Genomic DNA, 27,188 nt, shown 5'->3' with positions numbered 1-27,188 from the left:
TCAGTTCCTCTCTGTTAGAACTTATACAGAGAGGAAATTAGAACTTTGTTAGATATTTTTTTATTGATCACTGAAACTATGGACTAAAAGTGTTATTGGATAATGATTTTAATATCTAAACAAAAGTTGTATTTTTCATGATTAGATCTGCCTCCATCTCTTTGTTTTCTCTGCTGTGTCTTGGGCATTGTTGATATCTGTGGCTGCAGTGTGGTACTGAGACACTAGAGGGCTCTAAGTAACTGCCAAGAGAAACTGACCTGCACTATAATACAGTATATTTCTTCCTCAAAAATGATTTCTTATCGTCATTGGTGATTTAGTTCTTCCCAGTTCTGGAAGAGATGTAAACATGACATTGTGCACTTGTGTTAGACTACAGGACGTTCCATGACTAAATGAGGTGTAACAGTGGCTCTTTGTGAAACTCCTCTCAATGGAACACTCAGAATAAAAAAATAAAACAAGTTATTTTCATCAACTTCTCATCATCTTATCAAGATTGTTTTTCTTTACAACTATTTTTCAGGTGATGTGTCCGTAGACTATAAAAGGTGTTTTCTGCCATACTGAGATGATCTATTATCTGCAGTGTTCCCTTCATGAAGCTATATGCACTTCACCTTCTCCTGGCAGCCAGCTGTGCTGCCTGTAGCGATGTGCAGTTGCAAAGTAATCATTCTTTGTGAACGACTCTTTTTACTGACTCGAGTCATAATTAATTTTTCTGAGGGACTTGTTCATTTTAGTTTTAGTCGAGCTCGAGAACGAATCGTTTGAAGTGGGGGCTGCAGTTCGCAAGCATGTTGGCGGCAGCATCATGCTGTGGGGATGTTTTTCAGTGACAGGGACTGGGAGACTAGTCAGGATCGAGGGAAAGATGAATGGAGCGAAGTACAGAGATCCTTGACGAAAACCTGCCCCACAGTGCTCAGCACCTCAGACAGGGATGAAGGTTCACCTTCCAACAGGACAACGACCCTAAGCACACAACCAAGACAACACAGGAGTGGCTTTGGGACAAGTCTCTAAATGCCAAGGGGTCTGAATACATTCCGAATGCACTGTATATTTACACTACGAGTCAAAGTTTTGGACATACATATTTAATTTTTTACTATTTTTTGACATTGTAGAATAATAGTGAAAACATCAAAACTATGAAATAACACATGGAACCATATTTTATACTTGAGATTCTTCAAAGTAGCCACCCTTTGCCTTGAAGACAGCTTTGCACACTCTTGGCATTCTCTCAACCAGCTTCACCTGGAATTCTTTTCCAACAGTCTTGAAGGAGTTCCCACATATGCTGAGCACTTCTTGGCTGCTTTTCCTTCACTCTACTTTCCAACTCATCCAGAACCATCTCAATTGGGTTGATGTCGGGTGATTGTGGAGGTCAGGTCATCTGATTAAAGCACCATCACTCTCCTTCTTGGTCAAATAGCCCTTACATAGCCTGGAGGTGTGTTGGGTCATTGTCCTGTCGAAAAACAAATTGTAGTCCCACTAAGCGCAAACCAGATGGGATGGCATATCGCTGTAGAATGCTGTGGTAGCCATGCTGGTTAAGTGTGCCTTGAATTCTAAATAAATAGCTGACAGTGTCACCAGCAAAGCACCCCCACACCATCACACCTCCTCCTCCATGCTTCACGGTGGGAAGCACACATATGGAGATCATCCGTTCACCTACTCTGCGTCTCACAAAGACACGGAGGTTGGAACCAAAAATCTAAAATTTGGACTCATCAGACCAAAGGACAAATTTTCACCTGTCAAATGTCCATTACTTGTATTTCTTGGCCCAAGCAAGTCTCTTCTTCTTATCGGTGTCCTTTAGTAGTGGTTTCTTTGGAGGAATTTGACCATGAAGACCTGATTCACGCAGTCTCCTCTGAACAGTTGATGTTGAGATGTGTCTGTTACTTGAACTCTGTGAAGCATTTATTTGGGCTGCAATTTCTGAGGCTGGTAACTCTAATGAACTTATCCTCTGCAGTAGAGGTAACTCTGGGTCTTCCTTTCCTGTGGCGGTCCTCTTGAGAGACAATTTCATCATAGCACTTGATGGTTTTTGTGGCTGCACTTGAATAAACTTTCAAAGTTCTTGAAATTTTCCGAATTGACTGACCTTCATGTCTTAAAGTAATGATGGACTGTCGTTTTTCTTTGCTTATTTGAGCTGTTCTTACTATAGTATGGACTTGATCTTTTACCAAATAGGGCTATCTTCTGTATACCACCCTTACCTTGTCACAACACAACTGATTGGCTCAAACACATTAAGAAGGAAAAACATTCCACAAATGAACTTTTAACAAGGCACACCTATTAATTGAAATGCATACCAGGTGATTACCTCATGAAGCTGGTTGAGAGAATGCCAAGAGTGTGCAAAGATGTCATCAAGGCAAAGGGTGTTAACACTTTTTTGGTTACTACATTATTCCATATGTGTTATTTCATAGTTTTGATGTCTTCACTATTATTCTACAATGTAGAAAATAGTAAAAATAAAGAAAAACCCTTGAATGAGTAGGTGTGTCCAAACCTTTGACCGGTACTGTATATAAAGAAATTGCAGGGGGCAGTTTGGGAAAAAATGTATCCCGTGTGGATAGGGCTGTAGCCTTAATAATAGTTCCTGCAGAATTAAAACATTCTTGCAGTATACACTAAATGTAGGCAAAATTTGGACTTTGGAACAGGAGTGGAGAAATGTGATTTATTTCTTTGAGAGAATGCAATGCTCAGTTAGATACAATCAGTAGAGGTGCTGTATTCATCATAAAAGTGTCATAAAAGCTGATAGTATTCAACCACGTAAAATATGCATCGAAGCCGAACTGAAATCAGAAACCAAAATAGAAACACATTGGGTTGTTCTCTTAGCCTGCTTTACCCATACAACCGGTCAAATTGATATCATTTGGACATTTAGCACAGAAAATCTTTTCTGCTTTTTTTTGCTTTCTATTTTCTCCCCAGTCCCTAAACGTCTATGCTCCGCGGAAGATGACAGATAACTTTACCAATGTCAACTAGATTGAAGCATTCTTTCCATCGATCTATTACATTATTCTGTTGAGCAAGGGTTGATTTAGTCGTCTAGGGCAACATATAATGACAAAAGAGAAGCTACATATATTTAATTATAGACAAGTTCGACTATCAAATAGCCTACCAAAATGTCGGAAGTTATAATCAGAAACATATCTAAATCAGGGAAAACAAAATCCTGCACCCTCAAAAAATAGTTTCTTTATTTGCGGGTTAGGGTTGGGTGCGGGCCTCACTTTATCTGTTGCGAATGGGTTATTAGCAATTGCCGGCATGTGCGGGTGAACAAACAGCTGACCCGCGCACCACTTGTGTTTGTGTGTGTGTGTGGAGGCAGTAGATGAAGCATGTGCGTGGGGAGTGGGTGGTGGGCTGGGTTGTCCATGTGGAGTTGGAGGAGGGGAATCTGGGTTGGGGTGACTTTCACTGTATCCTGAGGAGAAACACACCAATACAGAATCTGGCATGCTGTAGTGCTGTTGGCATCAGAGTAGTGTTGACTAAAATGGTGATCAGTGACCTTACAGCACAGTGTCTCACTCATTCACTCACTCACTCACTCACTCACTCACTCACTCACTCACTCACTCACTCTCTCTCTCTCACACACACACACACACACACACACACACACACACACACACACACACACACACGGGCAGGCGTGAGTCTATCTACCCTGTGATGACACACAGTGTCACACACACCTCTCCACCTACATAAAGTGTTTGTTGGCATGCCTAGCCTCAGCTTCACTCTAAATGCAAATGTAAGGTGATTATTCATGACAACCTCGCTGTCACACACCCCCACTGGGACGAAGAGAGGAAAGAAGAGGAGAGAGAGTGAAGTGATGGAGTGGAGGTGGGAGGCAGTATGGCTATATAAAGGGTTTGTCATCAGGCAGAGGTGACACAGGTTGGTTTAAAACAAAGGCATTTATTGGGAAAATGCACTTGACATGAAAAACCAACCAAACCACGAGGTCATCAATACGAGAGAATGTTTAATGATCACATGGTAGAACGCTGGTCTCGAGTGCAGGGCGACTGGCACCCCCGAAATATAAATAATCTGCACAATATATATATTTATATCTCTTATTTTCTGTTATAGTAATGTAAAACGTCTCTCATAGTTAGACAGCATGAGATTCCATGCGTAACAACCCCCTTGTAAAGTCTGTAAAGTCTTGTCAGTGGTACAGTACTCACACCAGACAGTCCAGGCAAACCAGAAACACAGTCCACCTGAACACACTAATTCATGGGAACTGGGGAGCAGGAATAGCAAGATGGACACTGTGTGGTGTCTGGGTCATGTGGAAGTGCTCTATCTCCAACATGGAGGACTTGTGCATTAGCTCCACAGACAGACAGTAGAAACAGACAAACAGACTGGCCTTTTGGGTTCAGGGATACAGCTGGCTCATCTGGAGCTAAGGGTTGTTTCTGGCCCAGACCGAAGAGCTTATCCACAGCAACAACATCAACATGTTTAACTGATACACTCTCTCTCTCTGAGGAGGAGCGGAAAGACTGGGACCCATCCACTCCTTTCACATCAATGACTGTGCGTGTGTGTTGTGTGTGTGTATGTGTGTGTGTGTGTGTGGTTGTGTGTGTCGCGGCCTGATGGAAAGGTTCTAATCTCATCTGAATCTCTGGGTGTTCTCATCTGTCTGTTACCCAACTCAGGGATTACCCAGACTCCTCTGCATCTGCTACTCCAATCAGAGACAGATGGTCTCTATATCTCTCTTTCTCTCTCTCTCTCTCTCACACACACACACACACACACACACACACACACACACACACACACACACACACACACACACACACACACACACACACACACACACACACACACACACACACACACACACACACACACACACACACACACACTTTAGGCTGAGACTGAGTGTGCTGTATGGATGTAGCCTGATCCCATCTGTATGTGTTGTAACCGACTCGTTCTGGCCTTCCCAACTCTGTGTGCTTCACTCTGTCTTCCTGACCTATAGACCTACTTCTGTTGGGGTACAGTTGTTGTGTGCTTAGTAAATGAGAGAGGAACTGTGTACTTAGCCAATTAGAGAGGACCACCGTTGTGTGCTTAACCAATGAAAGAGGAGTACTGTTGTGTGCTTAGCCAAAAGAGGCAGTTTGAAGTAGCTTGCCAGCCAGAAGTGGGGTATGTTAAAATGAAGAACATTTGGGACTGTTGATATGCTTTCTTTCCCAATGTTGAGTTTCCACATGACTGGTATTACCAACTACTGGTCTCTCTTACTCGCACACATGAATACAGACACGCATACACACACACCGACCAGAAAGAACAGGTATCAGGTTAGCCAAGGTCTTTAGGTGCTTCTGTAACCAGTACGGCATGTCTCTAGCCATACCACACATTCATACGGACACTGATGTTTAAAACAAATACACACTGAAGCAATAGAAAAATACAGTGTGCCGCTTGTTGTGCCTTCAATAGTTGCTGGCGCCTCCTGATGATGTCAACATCACTAGTCATTGATGAGGTTGATGAAGGACCCCTGCCATAGCTGTCCTGTGTGGATAAAGGCCCCCGCTCCTATGAGGCTGGTTGGTGCTGGAGTAGCTGTGTGTGCAGAGATGGCCAGTATTTCTGTTACGTGTATTTGAAATATGTATTTAAATGACTTCTGAGTATTTTGTCAATTGTATTACACTGGGCTGGACTACACTCCAATGTACAGTATTTTGTAATAAGATACTTTCGAGAGCTGTAATTTGTATTTTCAAAATACAAAATACTTTTCTATACCATTTGTTTATAGCGGTTCACCATCCCCCTTTCACCCTGCATTGGTATCAGAAGACTGATGGCACTATGGTGTCATAAGAGCGTCTGCTAAATGAACTAAATATAAACGTGTATGTAATAATGTATTATTCTAATGAGCTCCGCCCTGAAACAAGGTTAAGTCTAGAAAGGATACAGCTTTTGTCAAAATGTACTTTTCATAGCAGGTTCAATAGAATTAACGTAGAAGGTTAAGAGAATTATGCTTGTTTCGGGGTCTAGACATGACCCCGAAACAAGGCCAATAATAATAATACCTAGTGTGCTTTGCAGTTCGTTTTGGTGTGTTCATTTTCACATATATACAGCATTTTAGTCATTTAGCAGACACTTATCCAGAGTGACTTACAGTCACTACATTCAGCTAAGGTAGATAAACAACATCAGTCATAGCAAATTAACAGTTTCTGTATCCGTCACTGAGTTTGCAAATGTATTTATGTATTTTAATATACAAAAGACATGTATTTTAATGAAATATATTTGGGGCGGCAGGTAGCCTCGAGGTTAGAGCATTAGACCAGTGATCAAAAGGTTGCTGGTTTGAATACTGGAGGCGACAAGGTGAAAAAAATCAGTCGCTGTGCCCTTCAGCAAGTCACTTAACCCTAATTGCTCGAGGGGAGCTGTACAATGGCGACCCTGGCCGTGACCCCTAAGGGTGTCTAGGGGGAGTTGGGATATGCCCCTCAAAAACATTTCCATTACACACTTGTGTGTAATAGGACACATATAGGTGCCCCCCAAATTATTAGAAAATACAAGTATTTTGTAGTTCATTTTGATACATTGATCTTTTGTAATTGTATTTTGTCATTTTTGCCCATCCCTGCGTGTATGTGTGTGTGTGTGTGTGTGTGTGTGTGTGTGTGTGTGTGTGTGTGTGTGTGTGTGTGTGTGCGTGTGTGTGTGTGTAGCGGTCCTGTTCAGAAGATCTCTACGAAGCTGCCAGGGAAGAGGCCAGTACGTCCAGTCCGCTGCAGAGTTCCTTTGTACCAGCCATCTTCTCTCTTCTTAAGAACAAACACCACGTCTCCCTGTCTCAGCTCGATCTCCGCCTCGCTCTGAGGGGGGTAGGGCACCACCACACGATACCTAGGGAGGGAGTGTTACGGATAATGACCCACTGTGCACAGACGTCAGTTCAACCTCAACCAATTTGGTTGAGTTGTCAACTAATATGAATTCAATGAAAAATCAACAAAACATTTCACCATGACATTGGATTTAGGTTAAAGGTTGGCAGAGATGGCCAGTATTTCTGTTACATGTTTTTGAAATATGTATTTCAATTACTTCTGAGGATTTAGTCATTTGTATTACGCTGGGGTGAACTACACTGCAATGTATTTCGTAACAAGATCCTTTTGAAAGCTGTAATTTGTATTTACAAAATACTTTAAAAAATACTTTCACCCTATATTGGTATCAGAAGTCTGATGTCACCATCGTGTGATTAGAGCATCTGTTAAATGAACTAAACTCAGCAAAAAAAAGAAATGTCCTCTCACTGTCAACTGCGTTTATTTTCAGCAAACTTAACATGTGTAAATATTTGTATGAACATAACAAGACTCAACAATTGAGACATAAACTGAACAAGTTCCACAGACATGTGACTAACATTAATTGAATAATGTGTCCCTGAACAAAGGGGGGTCAAAATCAAAAGTAACAGTCAGTATCTGGTGTGGCCACCAGCTGCATTAAGTACTGCAGTGCATCTCCTCCTCATGGACTGCACCATATTTGCCAGTTCTTGCTGTGAGATGTTACTCCACTCTTCCACCAAGGCACCTGCAAGTTTCCGCACATTTATAGGGGGAATGGCCCTAGCCCTCACCCTCCGATCCAACAGGTCCCAGACGTGCTCAATGGGATTGAGATCCGGGCTCTTCGCTGGCCATGGCAGAACACTGACATTCCTGTCTTGCATGAAATCATGCACAGAACGAGCTGGTGGCATTGTCATGCTGGAAGGTCACCACATGAGGGAGGAGGATGTCTTCCCTGTAACGCACAGCGTTGAGATTGCCTGCAATGACTACAAGCTCAGTCCGATGATGCTGTGACACACTGCCCCAGACCCTGACGGACCCTCCACCTCCAAATCGATCCCGCTCCAGAGTACAGGCCTCAGTGTAACGCTCATTCCTTCGATGATAAACGCGAATCCGACCATCACCCCTGGTGAGACAAAACCGTGACTCGTCAGTGAAGAGCAATTTTTTCCAGCCCTGTCTGGTCCAGTGACGGTGGGTTTGTGCCCATAGGCGACGTTGTTGCCGGTGTTGTCTGGTGAGGACCTGCCTTACACTAGGCCTATAAGCCCTCAATCCAGCCTCTCTCCGCCTATCGCGGACAGACTGAGCACTGATGGAGGGATTGTGCATTCCTGGTGTAACTCAGGCAGTTGTTGTTGCCATCCTGTACCTGTCCCGCAGGTGTGATGTTCAGATGTACCGATCCTGCACAGGTGTTGTTACATGTGGTCTGTCACTGCGAGGACGATCAGCTGTCCGTCCTGTCTCCCTGTAGCTCTGTCTTAGGCGTCTCACAGTACTGACATTGCAATTTATTGCCCTAGTCACATCTGCAGTCCTCATGCCTCCTTGCAGCATGCCTAAGGCACGTTCACGCAGATGAGCAGGGACCCTGGGCACCTTTCTTTTGGTGAAGTTATTTGGATTTTTACGAATTATCTTTGAAAGACAGGGTCCTGAAAAAGGGAAATTTCTTTTTTTGCTGAGTTTACATATAAATGTGTATGTAAAAATGAACAATTGGAAAGGATGCTGAGTATTACTCTAATGAGCTCCGCCCATGAAAGAAGGCCAATGACAGTACCCAGTGTGCTTGCAGTTCTTCATTTTCACATATACTTTACATTTACATTTTGGTCATTTAGCAGGACACTCTTATCCAGAGTGACATTGCACATTCAACTAAGGTAGATAAACAACGACATATCACAGTCATAGCAAGTAAAACGATTCTGTAACCATTGCTGTGAATGTTGTTGCTGTTCGGCCGGCAACTTGCAAATGTATTTTAAAATACAAAATACATGTATTATAATAAAATACTATACTATGCAAAAGTATATGATATTTTATTTGGATACAGTGATCTTTAGGGTATTTTGTAGTTGTATTTAGAAATTGTAATTTGTAATTTATGCCCATCCTTGAAAGCTGGGTGGAAAATCCAATCAGTTTTCCACATTGATTCAACGTCATCACATAAAAGTTTTTTTTGCTGAAATGACGTGGAAACACAGTTGATTTAACCAGTTCTTGACCAGTAGGGCTGCATTGTAACTCATATTCGAACACATGCACACCATAAACACACACACACACACACACTAGGAGGTGATATATGCTGCTACTCAGGTCATCATCATTCAGCAGTCTTATATATATAAATGCTTCACACAGATTTATACGTGCTTGAAACAGTGCGTTTTAATGTTTGTGTGTGAGTGTCAGTGTATGTGTGGGTTTGTGTGTGTGTGTGTGCGTGCATCTGTGTGACGCGGTTGCTCTCAGAGAAAAAAGAGGGCACTATTAGCTCTGACACACACCGATGGGGATAGGACAAGAATGATGATCAGAAGCTCAGTTATTCCTGGTGCTGTAGTGGCGTAGTGTCGTAACATACAGCATATCTCGGGGGATGTTTGAGGGTGTGTGTATGAGAGTGTGTAGCCATAGCCGCGGGAAGTAGGTTGGGGTTGCTGCATTTTTTTCGCTGACGGGGGGACGGGGGCAGTGCAGAATGAAACCGTTTTGCCATCACTACAGACGGCTATATCGGTCCGTTAATACTGGACTAGTAAAGGCCCAGTGCACTGCTTTTGTGAAAAAGTATATTTATTTATATATATTTTTATTCTGATTTGTCAGAACCCCTACTCCCCGCGGCTATGTGAGAAGTTACAGTGTGTGTTTACCTCTCTCTGGACAGGGTGTGTGTTTAACAGTGTGAGTAGTTACAGTGTGTGTATACCTCTCTCTGGACAGGATGTGTGTTTGACAGTGTGAGTAGTTACAGTGTGTGTATACCTCTCTCTGGACAGGATGTGTGTTTAACAGTGTGAGTAGTTACAGTGTGTGTATACCTCTCTCTGGACAGGGTGTGTGTTTAACAGTGTGAGTAGTTACAGTGTGTGTATACCTCTCTCTGGACAGGGTGTGTGCTTACCTCTCTCTGGACAGGATGTGTGTTTGACAGTGTGAGTAGTTACAGTGTGTGTATACCTCTCTCTGGACAGGATGTGTGTTTGACAGTGTGAGTAGTTACAGTGTGTGTATACCTCTCTCTGGACAGGATGTGTGTTTGACAGTGTGAGTAGTTACAGTGTGTGTATACCTCTCTCTGGACAGGATGTGTGTTTGACAGTGTGAGTAGTTACAGTGTGTGTATACCTCTCTCTGGACAGGATGTGTGTTTAACAGTGTGAGTAGTTACAGTGTGTGTTTACCTCTCTCTGGACAGGGTGTGTGTTTAACAGTGTGAGTAGTTACAGTGTGTGTATACCTCTCTCTGGACAGGGTGTGTGCTTACCTCTCTCTGGACAGGATGTGTGTTTGACAGTGTGAGTAGTTACATTGTGTGTATACCTCTCTCTGGACAGGATGTGTGTTTGACAGTGTGAGTAGTTACAGTGTGTGTATACCTCTCTCTGGACAGGATGTGTGTTTGACAGTGTTAGTAGTTACAGTGTGTGTTTACCTCTCTCTGGACAGTGGTTTGGGTTCAGGCCGGAGAGCTAGCAGTGCGTTCCCGGGGCGGGTCATCGGGGGCGACCGGGGGAAGTTGAGATCGAGGGATTCTGACTTCCTGTTCAGCAGCTCTAACCCCATTGCCCCCGCCATCTCACTCTCGATTGGACAAGACCCGGCACGCCCATGGGCATCCATTGGACAGGAGCCAGAGCGGGTGTGATGTGGGAGGACTGCACCCGACAGGGGGAGAGTTGGTGGGGAGGACGGGGGAGAATGAGATGCCTTTTTCTTGGCCGCGGCTCCAGAGAGAAGCTTTAGCAGACCTCCTTTCTTCTCCTTCTGTGGACACAGATAACAAGACAGAGAAGAGAATGGGGATGAAACAATTTGCAGTGTCTTCTACAGATGTACAGTTTTATTTTTCTGGCAGTATCCCTCCTGGTCTCAGAGACAGTTAACCAGCAGTATCTACCTGATGTAACAATGACTCCTCCAGTTGGCCAGTACAGTATCTTTTTGAGATCTGAGTGTAGTTCTCTAACCATCCACCAGAGAGCAGCACATATACAGCAGATAGTTTAGTCTCGATGTGTCAGGGGGAACTTTAGTCTCAGTGTGTGTGTGTGTGTGTGTGTGTGTGTGTGAGTTTGTGTGCATCTTTGGGGTTGAGATGTGAGTCAGAGCCAATTATCAGCGCATAATCAGCATGGAAGCATCTGTCTTACAGCACAGCAGGCCTCATCACACACACACACACACACACACACACACACACACACACACACACACACACACACACACACACACACACACACCACAAACCTCTAACTTAATCAGACAGCAAACTCCAACGCATAATAAGCCAATGCATGTGGGGAATTAAAATGGTTAGGAAAGCTAGGAGGTTAAATGCGATGAGACTAAATACTATAGTTAATCCATCACAGCTCGTAGTCAATGACTGTTTATCATGGTCCTTCCCTAGTCTATTTGTCCTATTGTCACCAACTGTCTCATCTAGTGTCTGTGAAGCCAGTCAACACCAGAGCAGATAGGCTCCTCTCTCTCAGACAACTCTACCATCCATCACTGTCACCATGGACCGAGCTTTAATACACTCATCAAGATGAAGAACAACACACAGAGACAGCCCTGTCACACTGATCGTCTGTTTGTCTGTCTGGCGTTGGACGATTCTGCACCATGTCCAGGTGCAAGCCACTTCCCCTCAACACCACTTCCCCTAGCTATGCTTTTAATATTCCCTGACTATATCCTCCTGACTATGGCATCATGTTGAGGGATTTTAAGGCAGTGTGATGTTGGAACCAGACTCTGCTGTGAGTTTAGATAAAGGGAGGTAGTGGTGGAGAGAGAGAGAGAGAGAGAGAGAGAGAGAGAGAGAGAGAGAGGGAGAGAGAGAGAGAGAGAGAGAGAAAGATGAAGAGAGACACCCTAGGAGACTCACCTTCTCTGGTTTTGGGGCGTTGCTGTGGGAGGGGCCAGGCGAGGACGGTTGGAAGGGATTGGTTGATTCTCCGTTGAGCAGGGCGGCACTGGCGTTGGGAGGGGTGAGGCAGGAGAGAGGGGAGGAAAGTGGGATGAGGGGCGAAGAGAGGCAGGAGAGAGGGCGCGAAGCAGGGGAGGAGAGGGGGGAAGGGCCGGGGGACACCATGGATATTGGGCGAGCAGATTGACCAGCGGAGCGCGACGGGGAAGATTTCTGAGGTCGGAGAGGAGAGACGGTGGGTGTGGGACGCTCTGGGCTGCTGGAGGGCGGGCTGTGGACTGAACACACACATTACACACTGTTACATACTATTACACAGCACACAGTAGTCATCTTACTGTTACAAGACACCATCTGCTTCCTGTTTGTGCTGTCATCATATTACATATATATATTTTATTATCACACCAGATAGGTGCAGTGAAATGTGTTATTTTGCAGGGTTAGCCATAGTAGTACGGCGCCTATGGAGAAAATTAGGGTTAAGTGCCTTCTGATTTTTAACCTTGTCGGCTCAGGTATTCAAACCAGCGACATTTTGGGTTACGGCCCCAACGCCCTAACCGGTAGGCTACCTGCCGCCCCAATACGACATCTGACTGCCAATGACACATGTGACCAAACTACCATAGCCTACCTATGGTCATACTTTATTTTGTAATGGATAACAGGTGTGTGTGTGTAAGACAGAGACAAAGAGAGAGGCTCCCAGGAGAAACTTTAAATACCATCACATGTTCTCCCTGACAGAGAGAGGGAAGGAAGGAGAGAGGCAAGGAGGGAGAGAGAGGCCAGATATAAGAGCTGGATCAAATGTAGGAAATTACAGATCTAGAACCTGAATAATCTCTGTGTACTCACCCAGTTGCATGGCAGAGCGGGTCTGGTTAACTGTTTGTTGTCCAAAGCGAAGGCAGTTCTTAAGCTGAGCAGCAGCAGACTGGGGGGAAGAGGGGGGAGGGGAGGGACGAGAGGAGGAGGGGCCGGCGGAGGAGGGGGAGGCTGCCTTACTCCCCTGTCCCACCCCTCCCACCTCCTGCCCTGAGAGACAGGAGCTCTGAGAACCACCCACCGCAAACGGAGCTCTGCAGAGAGAGCGAGAAAGAGAGAGAGCACGAGTGGGAGAAGGGGTTGGGAGAGGGGAGAGAATCAATGGTTCCAGTCCTGTTAGAATAGTGACCAAGATACTATTGATATCCCCTATTATACTACCATCAACATGCTGCTTATCGTCCGCCTCTCACGCAAACAGAGTTATGTGTTTGAAAGGGTGTGTGTTAGAGGGAGAAAGAGAGTATTTGCGTGAGAAAATGTGTGTGTGAGTGTGCGTGCGTTCGTGCCTGTGCGTGTCTCACCGTGACACGGGTGTGACATAGTTTCCAGGGAAGACTCCGGAAGCAGCGGTGCGTAGAGAGGTCCCTTTAAACCAGCCGTCCTGACACTTCTCTGTGACACGGTACATCTCTCCTTTCCTCAGCTCCAACTCATCTGCCTTCTGGGACTTATATGCATACAGGGCCAGGTAGCTGGGATACACAGAGACGTCGTTTAGGATCATTTGACTGAACAAATGACTGGTATTGTTTTAATATGGACAAACAACTATGTAATAAAATGCAACCACATAAAAGGTGAGATTCTGTGCATGCCTCATGTGCATTATTTGATCTCATATCCAATTTGCTGGAATAAAGACCAATATTTTGGGGGGCATTCACTGTCTAAATATTGTTGAAGGGTCCGACTGAATATATGTTTGATATCTGAATGTACATGTCTGAATTTATGTCTGAATATACACTATATGATCAAAAGTATGTGGACACCTGCTCGTCAAACATCTCATTCCAAAATCATGGCCATTAATATGGAGTTGATTCCCTCTTTGCTGCTATAACAGTCTCCACTCTTCAGGGAAGGCTTTTCACTAGATGTTGGAACATTGCTGTAGGGACTTGCTTCCATTCAGCCACAAGAGCATTAGTGAGGTCGGGCACCTATGCTGGGCAATTAGGCCTGGCTCACAGTCGGTGTTCCAATTCATCCCAAAGGTGTTCAATGGGGTTGAGGTCAGGGCTCTGTGCAGGTCAGTCAAGTTCTTCCACGCCGATCTTGACAATCCACTTCTGTATGGACCTCACATTGTGCATGGGGGCATCGTCATGCTAAAACAGGAAAGGGCTTTGCCCAAACTGTTGCCACAAAGTTGGAAGCACAGAATCATCTAGAATGTCATTGTATTCTGTAGCGTTAAGATTTCCCTTCACTGGAACTAAGGGTCCTAGCCCAAACCATGAAAAACAGCCCCAGACCATTATTTCTCCTCCACCACACTTTACAGTTGGCATTATGCATTTGGGCAGGTAGCGTTCTCTTGGTAACCACCAAACCCCGATTCGTCCATCGGACTGCCAGATAGTGAAGTGTGATTCATCATTTCAGAGAATGCGTTTCCACTGCTCCAGAGTCCAATGGCGGCAGGTTTTACACTGAAGCTTGGCATTGCACATAGTGATCTTAGGCTTGTGTGCAGCTGCTCAACCATGGAAACACATTTCATGGTTTGTTGAGAGAATGCCAAGAGTGTGCAAAGCTGTCATCAACGCAAAGGAAGGCTACTTTTAAGAATTTGTTTTACACTTTTTTGGTTACTACATGATTCCATTTGTGATATTTCATAGTTTTGATGTCTTCACTATTATTTTACAATGTAGAAAATAGCAAAAATAAAGAATAATCCTTGAATGAGTAGGTGTGTCCTAACTTTTGACTGGTACTGTATGTCTGAAGAATAATAGGAGGGGAGAGTAAGCAGGTGTCCATGCACTGCCTCTGGGTTGCTATGGTAACTAGGGGACGTTTTCCCATAGCAACAGGGCAGGTTGCCAGTCGGAGATGGAAGTGTCCGACCTCATTAGCGGGACAACCCGCTCTGGATAGTGTGTGTTTGTGTGTGTGCACGCACATCCAGGAAGATATGGTAGTAGATGCAGCAGAATCTTTATATTCCACACAGCTTCTGTTTCACCTTATAGACAGGACAGCAGCTCAGAGAAAACAGACAGCATTGCTAGTCAACTCATTTACCTATAGATTTACCAGTTGGTAAACCATGCCTGTGTGATGAGTAAACTTACATGTTGAGTGGTAGTTGGACCTTGGCTTGAGCCAGCAGTTCTGAGGTGACTGAAGCCATTCTGGGAGGAACCAGAACTCCGACTGAGGAGGGAGTGGGACCGGGGGGACCGGGGAGAGAGTCCTGTATTCGTGCAGCAGCCCTGGGGTCAGAGGAGCTGATGAGGACAGGGTGGGAGATCTCCATGCTGTGTCTGTTGTTGAGCTGGGCTGTCCGCTGCGTCACACTCAGAGCTGTGAACGAGTGGCGCTTCTTAGCGTTTTTCTTCCCCTCTCCCCCTCTTCTCTCCTCCTCTTGCCTCTGGAGGGCACCATTGCCACTTCCTGCAGAGGATGGGTCAGGGGAGGGGCCAAGGGAGCAGGGACCCAATGGGAGGCCGGGAGACGGGTCAAAGCTGGGGCCAGGGACGGGATTGGATGTCGGCTTGTCAATCTCCATCAACTGTTTGGCTGTTTCATTTAGCTAAAGTGGAGAGGAGATGAGAGGAAAGGAGACGAGAGGATAGGAGACGAGAGGAGACGAAAGGAGACGAGAGGAGAGGAAAGGATGAGATCCAAATCATTGAATTGAATTGCTTTAGACTGCTTTACTACACACTGCTGGCTCTCAGAGCACGCCTTCTGCTGTTGGCAGAACTTCAAACCAGACAAAAAAGATCACACACACCCCACACCCTGGGGAGAATCTATGTACTTAGTGAAAGATGAGGAGGAGAGAACAACGTTTGTAATGCAGCTCATATCTGACAGGATGACAGTCGATCTTGTAGTCTGTTCTTGCTAGTCAGATAACCCCCACACACTGAATCTACCCAGCAACAACACTACTCACGCTCTCTCACAGACGGATGCTCATTCTCACAGTCACAATCACAACACAGAGAGAGCAGATCCTCTCAGTCCACACACACACATTGTCACCATGTTGAACTCAGGGGATGCTTTCTGCTACATTACATCAATATCAACTCCACTGAAAACACACTCCTTTGTTGGAGAGGATTCCTTGGAGAGAATAGTGCGCGTGTGAGTATAGACTGTAGAGGGCAGGACAGAGTGGATCTGTCTCAGTGTGTGAGTATAGACTATAGGGGGCAGGACAGAGTGGATCTGTCTCAGCGTGTGAGTATAGACTGTAGAGGGCAGGACAGAGTGGATCTGTCTCAGTGTGTGAGTATACACTGTAGAGGGCAGGACAGAGTGGATCTGTCTCAGTGTGTGAGTATAGACTGTAGAGGGCAGAACAGAGTGGATCTGTCTCAGTGTGTGAGTATAGACTGTAGAGGGCAGGACAGAGTGGATCTGTCTCAGTGTGTAAGTATAGACTGTAGAGGGCAGGACAGAGTGGATCTGTCTCAGTGCGTGAGTATAGACTGTAGAGGGCAGGACAGAGTGGATCTGTCTCAGTGTGTGAGTATAGACTATAGGGGGCAGGACAGAGTGGATCTGTCTCAGCGTGTGAGTATAGACTGTAGAGGGCAGGACAGAGTGGATCTGTCTCAGTGTGTGAGTATACACTGTAGAGGGCAGGACAGAGTGGATCTGTCTCAGTGTGTGAGTATAGACTGTAGAGGGCAGAACAGAGTGGATCTGTCTCAGTGTGTGAGTATAGACTGTAGAGGGCAGGACAGAGTGGATCTGTCTCAGTGTGTAAGTATAGACTGTAGAGGGCAGGACAGAGTGGATCTGTCTCAGTGCGTGAGTATAGACTGTAGAGGGCAGGACAGAGTGGATCTGTCTCAGCGTGTGAGTATAGACTGTAGGGGGCAGGACAGAGTGGATCTGTCTCAGTGTGTGAGTATAGACTGTAGAGGGCAGGACAGAGTGGATCTGTCTCAGTGTGTGAGTATAGACTGTAGAGGGCAGGACAGAGTGGATCTGACTCAGTGTGTGAGTATAGACTGTAGGGGGCAGGACAGAGTGGATCTGTCTCAGTGTGTGAGTATAGACTGTAGGGGGCAGGACAGAGTGGATCTGTCTCAGTGTGTGAGTATAGACCGTAGAGGGCAGGACAGAGTGGATCTGTCTCAGTGTGTGAGTATAGACTGTAGGGGGCAGGCCAGAGAGGATCTGTCTCAGTGTGTAAGTATAGACTGTAGAGGGCAGGACAGAGTGGATCTGTCTCAGTGTGTGAGTATAGACTGTAGAGGGCAGGACAGAGTGGATCTGTCTCAGCGTGTGAGTATAGACTGTAGAGGGCAGGACAGAGTGGATCTGTCTCAGTGTGTAAGTATAGACTGTAGGGGCAGGACAGAGTGGATCTGTCTCAGTGTGTAAGTATAGACTGTAGAGGGCAGGACAGAGTGGATATGTCTCAGCGTGTGAGTATAGACTGTAGAGGGCAGGACAGAGTGGATCTGTCTCAGCGTGTGAGTATAGACTGTAGAGGGCAGGACAGAGTGGATCTGTCTCAGTGTGTGAGTATAGACTGTAGAGAGCAGGACAGAGTGGATCTGTCTCAGTGTGTAAGTATAGACTGTAGAGGGCAGGACAGAGTGGATCTGTCTCAGTGTGTGAGTATAGACTATGGGGCAGGACAGAGTGGATCTGTCTCAGTGTGTGAGTATAGACTGTAGGGGGCAGGACAGAGTGGATCTGTCTCAGTGTGTGAGTATAGACTGTATGGGGCAGGACAGAGTGGATCTGTCTCAGTGTGTGAGTATAGACTGTGTGGGGCAGGACAGAGTGGATCTGTCTCCGTGTGTGAGTATAGACTGTAGGGGGCAGGACAGAGTGGATCTGTCTCAGTGTGTGAGTATAGACTGTAGAGGGCATGACAGAGTGGATCTGTCTCAGTGTGTAAGTATAGACTGTAGGGGGCAGGACAGAGTGGATCTGTCTCAGTGTGTAAGTATAGACTGTAGGGGCAGGACAGAGTGGATATGTCTCAGTGTGTGAGTATAGACTGTAGGGGGCAGGGCAGAGTGGATCTGTCTCAGTGTGTGAGTATAGACTGTAGGGGGCAGGGCAGAGTGGATCTGTCTCAGTGTGTGAGTATAGACTGTAGGGGGCAGGACAGAGTGGATCTGTCTCAGTGTGTGAGTATAGACTGTAGAGAGCAGGACAGAGTGGATCTGTCTCAGTGTGTGAGTATAGACTGTAGGGGGCAGGACAGAGTGGATCTGTCTCAGTGTGTGAGTATAGACTGTAGAGCGCAGGACAGAGTGGATCTGTCTCAGTGTGTGAGTATAGACTGTAGAGGGCAGGACAGAGTGGATCTGTCTCAGTGTGTGAGTATAGACTGTAGGGGGCAGGACAGAGTGGATCTGTCTCAGTGTGTGAGTATAGACTGTAGGGGGCAGGACAGAGTGGATCTGTCTCAGTGTGTGAGTATAGACTGTAGAGGGCAGGACAGAGTGGATCTGTCTCAGTGTGTGAGTATAGACTGTAGGGGGCAGGACAGAGTGGATCTGTCTCAGTGTGTGAGTATAGACTGTAGAGGGCAGGACAGAGTGGATTTGTCTCAGTGCGTGAGTATAGACTGTAGAGGGCAGGACAGATTGGATCTGTCTCAGTGTGTGAGTATAGACTGTAGGGGGCAGGACAGAGTGGATCTGTCCCAGTGTGTAAGTATAGACTGTAGAGGGCAGGACAGAGTGGATCTGTCTCAGTGCGTGAGTATAGACTGTAGAGGGCAGGACAGAGTGGATCTGTCTCAGCGTGTGAGTATAGACTGTAGGGGGCAGGACAGAGTGGATCTGTCTCAGTGTGTGAGTATAGACTGTAGAGGGCAGGACAGAGTGGATCTGTCTCAGTGTGTGAGTATAGACTGTAGAGGGCAGGACAGAGTGGATCTGTCTCAGTGTGTGAGTATAGACTGTAGAGGGCAGGACAGAGTGGATCTGTCTCAGCGTGTGAGTATAGACTGTAGAGGGCAGGACAGAGTGGATCTGTCTCAGTGTGTAAGTATAGACTGTAGGGGCAGGACAGAGTGGATCTGTCTCAGTGTGTAAGTATAGACTGTAGAGGGCATGACAGAGTGGATATGTCTCAGCGTGTGAGTATAGACTGTAGAGGGCAGGACAGAGTGGATCTGTCTCAGCGCGTGAGTATAGACTGTAGAGGGCAGGACAGAGTGGATCTGTCTCAGTGTGTGAGTATAGACTGTAGAGAGCAGGACAGAGTGGATCTGTCTCAGTGTGTAAGTATAGACTGTAGAGGGCAGGACAGAGTGGATCTGTCTCAGTGTGTGAGTATAGACTATGGGGCAGGACAGAGTGGATCTGTCTCAGTGTGTGAGTATAGACTGTAGGGGGCAGGACAGAGTGGATCTGTCTCAGTGTGTGAGTATAGACTGTATGGGGCAGGACAAGGTGGATCTGTCTCAGTGTGTGAGTATAGACTGTGTGGGGCATGACAGAGTGGATCTGTCTCAGTGTGTAAGTATAGACTGTAGGGGCAGGACAGAGTGGATCTGTCTCAGTGTGTGAGTATAGACTGTAGAGGGCAGGACAGAGTGGATCTGTCTCAGCGTGTGAGTATAGACTGTAGGGGGCAGGACAGAGTGGATCTGTCTCAGTGTGTGAGTATAGACTGTAGGGGGCAGGACAGAGTGGATCTGTCTCAGTGTGTGAGTATAGACTGTAGAGAGCAGGACAGAGTGGATCTGTCTCAGTGTGTGAGTATAGACTGTAGGGGGCAGGACAGAGTGGATCTGTCTCAGTGTGTGAGTATAGACTGTAGAGCGCAGGACAGAGTGGATCTGTCTCAGTGTGTGAGTATAGACTGTAGAGGGCAGGACAGAGTGGATCTGTCTCAGTGTGTGAGTATAGACTGTAGGGGGCAGGACAGAGTGGATCTGTCTCAGTGTGTGAGTATAGACTGTAGAGCGCAGGACAGAGTGGATCTGTCTCAGTGTGTGAGTATAGACTGTAGAGGGCAGGACAGAGTGGATCTGTCTCAGTGTGTGAGTATAGACTGTAGGGGGCAGGACAGAGTGGATCTGTCTCAGTGTGTGAGTATAGACTGTAGAGGGCAGGACAGAGTGGATCTGTCTCAGTGCGTGAGTATAGACTGTAGAGGGCAGGACAGAGTGGATCTGTCTCAGTGTGTGAGTATAGACTGTAGGGGGCAGGACAGAGTGGATCTGTCTCAGTGTGTAAGTATAGACTGTAGAGGGCAGGACAGAGTGGATCTGTCTCAGTGCGTGAGTATAGACTGTAGAGGGCAGGACAGAGTGGATCTGTCTCAGCGTGTGAGTATAGACTGTAGGGGGCAGGACAGAGTGGATCTGTCTCAGTGTGTGAGTATAGACTGTAGAGGGCAGGACAGAGTGGATCTGTCTCATTGTGTGAGTATAGACTGTAGAGGGCAGGACAGAGTGGATCTGTCTCAGTGTGTGAGTATAGACTGTAGAGGGCAGGACAGAGTGGATCTGTCTCAGTGTGTGAGTATAGACTGTAGAGAGCAGGACAGAGTGGCTCTGTCTCAGTGTGTGAGTATAGACTGTAGAGGGCAGGACAGAGTGGATCTGTCTCAGTGTGTGAGTATAGACTGTAGAGGGCAGGACAGAGTGGATCTGTCTCAGTGTGTGAGTATAGACTGTATGGGGCAGGACAGAGTGGATCTGACTCAGTGTGTGAGACGTCGCCATCTCCATATTAATAGATATGCTAATCAGAACATATGCTAATGAGCCTGATAGATTGATCCTGCACTGACGGCATTACTCTCAGGGGACGAATGGAGACGCATACACAGTCTTTCTCTATGAAGGTCAATTACACACTCAGACACAGACAGACAGTGAATTCCTCTCCCCATCTCATGCATACGTTCCCACAGTATACACAATATACCTGAATGTGTGACTGTCTCTTTACACTATTCACAAGGGCCTTCACCTTTTACCTCACCAGAAATGGTGTGTGTGTGTGTGTGTGTGTGCGTTGTTCTCTGAGGCAGAACCATCCTTCACCCTGTACTTTCTTTCTCTCTGTGATCATATTTCATCTGAGCAGCCCTGTGCTCACTGTGCCATACAGTGTGTGTGTTTGTGTAGTTTGGACGTCAACATTCTAACAGTCTAATGAATACATTTAATATATGCTATTTCGAGGCAATTATGGGGGTAATTATCAACGGGGCAGGGCACCTTCAACTGTCGGGAGTAGGACGGGTAGCAGAGGGAAACCAGTCAAAAATGTCCTCCTTCAATTTGTGATATTAAGATTCTAACAACGACAGTGTGTTATGACATCCACATGACGCTCTAGGCTCTTCTTGCGTTAAAGGTGTGAAGGGTTAACTGCGCACAGCTACACCACCATAGGAGACAAGGAGAGAGGAGAGAGCTCCTTCCTCCCTCCCCCAACGCTCCACTCGCCTCCAGCTGAGACACCCTCATTATGTCCCCCCCTACTAACCCTAACCTCCCCCCTTCACAACACACATACGCACGCACACATAGCCTCCCGTCGAGTCAAAGTGATGGAAGACTCTTAATTATTGATGAATCCCTATCTAATAAGACCCCCCCCCCCCCTGTGTGTGTGTTTGTTGTTACCTCTACATAGAGGATGGGGAAGATCCCGATCTTATCTCCCAGCATGCCCTCTGCCCAGTTGTCATCCACTCGTCTGATCACCGTCAGAACCTCATCCTATTGAACAGACAGTATGGTTTATAAGGACACAACAGGAATTAAGCTTATATTCATCTCTCTCTCTCTCTCTCTCGGGTGGTCTAGAGTTTTGTTGCCTCTTTTTGGTGGTGACATGCTGGTAAAAAATGGGGTAAAACTGATTTCCCTGCATTAAAATCACCATGTGTGAGTCTCTCTTTCTCTCACTCTCCCACACTATCTCCCCTCTCCCTCTCTAACTTGGCCTGCCCCCTTCGTTTTCTCTAACCATAATGAGGCTATATACAAGGAGTGCTGGTACCAGGTCAATGTACAGGGTACAAGGTAATTGATGTAATATGTTTCTACTCATTTCTCATCATCACAGAGGGAAAGAAGGAGAGGGAGGGAGAGGATGGCAAAAAGAGAAACAGTAAGAGAGGGATAAGGTTTCTCTCTCTCTCCTAGAGATATATTATCTGACCCACTGGCCCTGTTACATGCAGGCTTACATGCTGCTCTCCTTCACTCATTCACTCCCTCTCCGTCTCCCTCTGTCTCCCTCTCTGTCGCCCTCTCATTCTCTCTTTGAATTTAAACCCATCCTTCCATTTAGTAATTTAGCTAGGGAACTGCAGCTGTGATTCTGTGTGTGCGAAAAGGAAGTGCATGTCTGTGTCTCTCTGTCCTGACTTGGCCCTCAGCCCCATCCTGAGAGAGTGTAGGAGGCCAGGTGCTGCTGAGGAACACACACACACAGAGAATGAGAGAGAACGAGATATGTTCCATTCGCCAGTGTCCTCACCTAGAGTGTGTAACAGCATGAACAAATGATGAGCTTTGAAGAGGAGAGGAGCAGAGGGAATACAAATCACTGTTTATCACAAACACTGTGCTGGAGAAGGGGGGTTACTCTCTCGCTCTCCCACATAGGAGGAGAAAAACTATATTCAGATAAAGAGGGAGAAAGATAGACGGAGGAGAAGGTAGACTGCTTAGATAAACACAAAACATCCAGTAGGGTATCATAGAGAGCCTCCACTCCACTCTTCTGGGAAGGCTTTCCACTAGATGTTGGAACATTGCTGCAGGGACTTGCTTCCATTCAGCCACAACAGCATTAGAGAGGTTGGTCACTGATGTTGGGCTACTAAGCCTGGCTCGCAATCAGCGTTCCAATTCATCCCAAAGGTTTTCGATCAAATCAAATCAAATCACATTTTTATTTGTCACATACACATGGTTAGCAGATGTTAATGTGAGTGTAGCGAAATGCTTGTGCTTCAAGTTCCGACAATGCAGTAATAACCAACGAGTAATCTAACCTAACCCAACAATTCCACAACTACTACCTTATACACACAGTAAGGGGATAAAGATGTTCGATGAGGCTCTGTGCAGGCCACTCAAGTTCTTCCACACCGATATTCGGCAATCCATTGCTGTATGGACCTCGCTTTGTGCACAGGGGCGTTGTTATGCTGAAACAGGAAAGGGGCCTTCCCCAAGCGGTTGCCACAAAGTTTGAAGCACAGAATCTTCTAGAATGTCATTTTGTGCTGCCTAGCCCGAACCATGAAAAACAGCCCTTCCTTCTCCACCAAACTTTGCAGTTGGCACTATGCATTGTGTAAGGTAGCGTTCTCTCCTGGCATCCGCCAAACCCAGATTCGTCCGTCGGACTGCCAGATGGTGAAGCTAAGGACTCTGGGACTAAACACCTCCCTCTGCAACTGGATCCTGGACTTCCTGACGGGCCGCCCCCAGGTGGTAAGGGTAGGTAACAACACATCCGCCACGCTGATCCTCAACACAGGGGCCCCTCAGGGGTGCGTGATCAGTCCCCTCCTATACTCCCTGTTCACTCATGACTGCATGGCCAGGCATGACTCCAAAACCATCATTAAGTTTGCCGATGACACACCAGTGGTAGGCCTGATCACCAACAACGACGAGACAGCCAATAGGGAGGAGGTCAGAGACCTGGCCGTGTGGTACCAGGACAACAACCTCCCCCTCAACGCGATCAAGACAAAGGAGATGATTGTGGACTACAGGAAAAGGTGGACTGAGCACGCCCCCCTTCTCATCGACGGGGCTGTAGTGGAGCAGGTTGAGAGCTTCAAGTTCCTTGGTGTCCACATCACCAACAAACTAACATGGTCCAAACACACCAAGACAGTCGTGAAGAGGGCACAACAAAACCTATTCTCCCTCAGGAGACTGAAAATATTTGGCATGTGTCCTCAGATCCTCAAAAGGTTCTACAGCTGCACCATCGGTTGCATCACTGCCTGGTATGGCAACTTCTCGGCATCCGACCGCCAGGCACTACAGAGGGTAGTGGGTACAACCCAGTACATCACTGGGGCCAAGCTCCCTGCCATCCAGGACCTCTACACCAGGTGGTGTCAGAGGAAGGCCCTAAAAATTGTCCAAGACTCCAGCCACCCTAGTCATAGACTGTTCTCTATGCTGCTGCACGGCAAGCGGTACCAGAGCACCAAGTCTAGGTCCAAGAGTTTTCTAAACAACTTCTACCCTCAAGCCATAAGACTCCTGAACATCTAATCAAATGGCTACCCAGACTATTTGCATTGCTCCCCCTTTTACACCGCTGCTACTCTCTGTTATTATCTATGCATAGTCACTTTAATAACTCTATCTACATGTACATATTTCCTCAATTGCCTCGGCTAACCGGTGCCACCGCACATTGACTCTGTACCGGTACCTTCTGTTGGTACCCCCTGTATATAGTCTCGCTATTGTTATTTTGCTGCTGCTCTTTAACTACTTGTTACTTTTATTTCCTATTCTTATTTGTATTTTTTAAACTGCATTGTTGGTTAAGGGCTTGTAAGTAAGCATTTCACTGTAAGGTCTACCTACACCTGTTGTATTCGGCACATGTGACTAATACAGTTTGATTTGAAGAGTAATTCATCACTCCAGAGAACGTGTTTCCACTGCTCAAGAGTCCAATGGCGACGAGCTTTACATAACTCCAGCCGACACTTTGGCATTGCGCATGGTGATCTCAGGCCCTCTACAGTCTATACTCTTGTGTTCATTTTTGCGTGTATTGTTTTGTTTTGTTAGGTATTACTGTACTGTTGGAGCTAGAAACATAAGCATTTTGATGCACCTGCAATAACATCTGCAAAATATGTGTACGCGCCCAATAAAATTACATTTTATTTGATCAGTTTCCATGTAAACGTATTCATAGATACACACACAGTGGATTACAGTGAGTCAGCGTGTGTTTGTGTGTGTAGGTTTGTGTGTGCGTGCATGTGTGTGTGTGTGTGTACCTTCGAGAAGGCCAGACAGTCTTTGTCCTGATCTTTGTCTTTGACTTCAAAGTCGTACAAGGCCTTTCCTGTGGGCGGAGTTTGGCTCAGCGGCCGTAACAACGCGATGTAACTAGCTGGCAGGAAACCATGACAACTGTTCAGCTCCCCATGGTACCAGTTGTCGTCAACTTTACGTCGCAGGATGATGATGTCCCCTTTTGCAAACTGCAGGTCTCCAGGTTCCTTCCCCTCGTAGGAATAGAGAGCCTTTCCACAGGGCAGGGTTAGGGTTAGATTAGGTAAACTCTGGAGGAGAAAGAGGAGATAAGTTAGACCTTCCCACAGGGCAAGGATGTTCTGGAGTGGAGAGAGGAAATATGTTAGACTTTCCCACAGGGCAGGGCGGGTAAACTCTGGAGGAGAGAGAGGAGACACGTTAGACCTTCCCACAGGGCAGGGTGGGTAAACTCTGGAGGAGAGAGAGGAGACACGTTAGACCTTCCCACAGGGCAGGGTGGGTAAACTCTGGAGGAGAGAGAAGACAGACCCTATACCAGAGATAAGCAACTATACTGAACAAAAATATAAACGCAACATGCAACAATTTCAAAGATTTTACTGAGTTACAGTTCATATAAGGAAATCAGTCAATTGAAATTAATTAATTAGGCCCTAATCGATGGATTTCACATGACTGGGAATAAAGATATGCATCTGTTGGTCACAGATACCTTAAAAAAAGGTGAGGGGCGTGGCTCAGAAAACCAGTCAGAATCCGGTGTGACCACCATTGGTCTCATTCAGAGCAACACATCTCCTTCACACAGAGTTGATCAGGCTGTTAATTGTGGTCTGTGGAATGTTGTCCCACTCCTCAATGGCCAAGTTGCTGGATATTGGCAGGAACTGGAACACATTGTCGTACACATCGATCCAGAGCATCCCAAACATGCTCAATGGGTGACATATCTGGTGAGTATGCAGGCCATGGAAGAACTGGGGCATTTTCAGATTACATGAATGTTTACAGATCTTTGGGGCTGTGCATTATCATGCTGAAACATGAGGTGATAGTGTCGGATGAATGGCACAACAATGAGCCTCAGGATCTGGGGCACTCAGTTCACAACGTTGACATCAGCAAACCACTCGTCCACACAACACCATACATGTGGTCTGTGGTTGTGAGGCCGGTTGGACGTACTGCCAAATGCAAATTGCACACTCCCTCAAAACTTCAGAGATCTGTGACATTGTATTGTGTGACAAAACGGCACATTTTAGAGTGGCCTTTTATTTTCCACAAGGTGCACCTGTGTAATGATCATACTGTTTAATCATTTTTTTGATATGCCACACATGTCAGGTGGATGGAGTACCGTGGCAAAGGAAAAATGCTCATTAACAGGGATGTGAACAAATTTGTGCACAACATTTGAGAGAAATAAGCTTTATGTGCGTCTGGAAAATTTCTGGGATCTTTTATATCAGCTCATGAAACATGGGACCAACACATTACATGTTGCGTTTATATTTGTGTTCAGTATAGATTCAGCCGCAGGACGGATTTTGTTGGGCTGGATGGTCAGGGAGGCGGAACATAATTACAGAAAGTAGTCACACCTCTTGCTTTTTCCACATTTTGTTATGTTACAGCCTGAATTTAAAATGTATTACATTGAGATTTGTTTTCACTGGCCTACACACAATACCCCATAACGTCAAAGTGGAATTATGTTTGTAGAATTTGACAAATGAATTAAAAATGAAAAGCTGAAATGTCTTGAGTGAATAAATATTCATACCCTTTGTTATGGCAAGCCTAAATAAGTTTAGGAGTAAAAATGTGCTTAACAAGTCACATATTAAGTTGCATGGAATATGTGTGCAGTAATAGTGTTAAACATTATTTTTAAATGACCACCACATCTCTGTACCCCACACATACAATTATCTGTAAGGTCCCTCAGTTGAGCAGTGAATTTCAAACACAAATTCAACCACAAAGACCAGAGAAGGTCACCTATGGGTAT

At 46.0% G+C, this 27,188-nt stretch overlaps 1 protein-coding gene across 1 annotated transcript in view; it reads right to left on the bottom strand.

The window, feature by feature from the left end:
* Window positions 1–4,941: 4,941 nt before the first annotated feature.
* The window catches only part of LOC139380294 (E3 ubiquitin-protein ligase SH3RF3-like), a 67,397-nt gene continuing 45,150 nt past the window's right edge, over window positions 4,942–27,188 (bottom strand). Inside the window, exons 2-9 of the mRNA XM_071122877.1 lie at window positions 25,174–25,461; window positions 21,800–21,895; window positions 15,297–15,757; window positions 13,515–13,685; window positions 13,021–13,244; window positions 12,118–12,437; window positions 10,657–10,988; window positions 4,942–7,014 (exon numbers count right to left, since the gene is read on the bottom strand). Coding sequence (XP_070978978.1) covers window positions 6,846–7,014; window positions 10,657–10,988; window positions 12,118–12,437; window positions 13,021–13,244; window positions 13,515–13,685; window positions 15,297–15,757; window positions 21,800–21,895; window positions 25,174–25,461 — 2,061 coding nt within the window. The 3' untranslated portion in view covers window positions 4,942–6,845. The remainder of the gene's footprint in view (window positions 7,015–10,656; window positions 10,989–12,117; window positions 12,438–13,020; window positions 13,245–13,514; window positions 13,686–15,296; window positions 15,758–21,799; window positions 21,896–25,173; window positions 25,462–27,188) is intronic.

The sequence above is a fragment of the Oncorhynchus clarkii genome, chromosome 22 (assembly GCF_045791955.1).
Source record: "Oncorhynchus clarkii lewisi isolate Uvic-CL-2024 chromosome 22, UVic_Ocla_1.0, whole genome shotgun sequence".
NCBI lineage: Eukaryota > Metazoa > Chordata > Actinopteri > Salmoniformes > Salmonidae > Oncorhynchus > Oncorhynchus clarkii.
The sequence above is the reverse complement of the archived record's forward strand: the minus strand, read 5'-3'. Positions and strand labels throughout refer to the sequence as shown.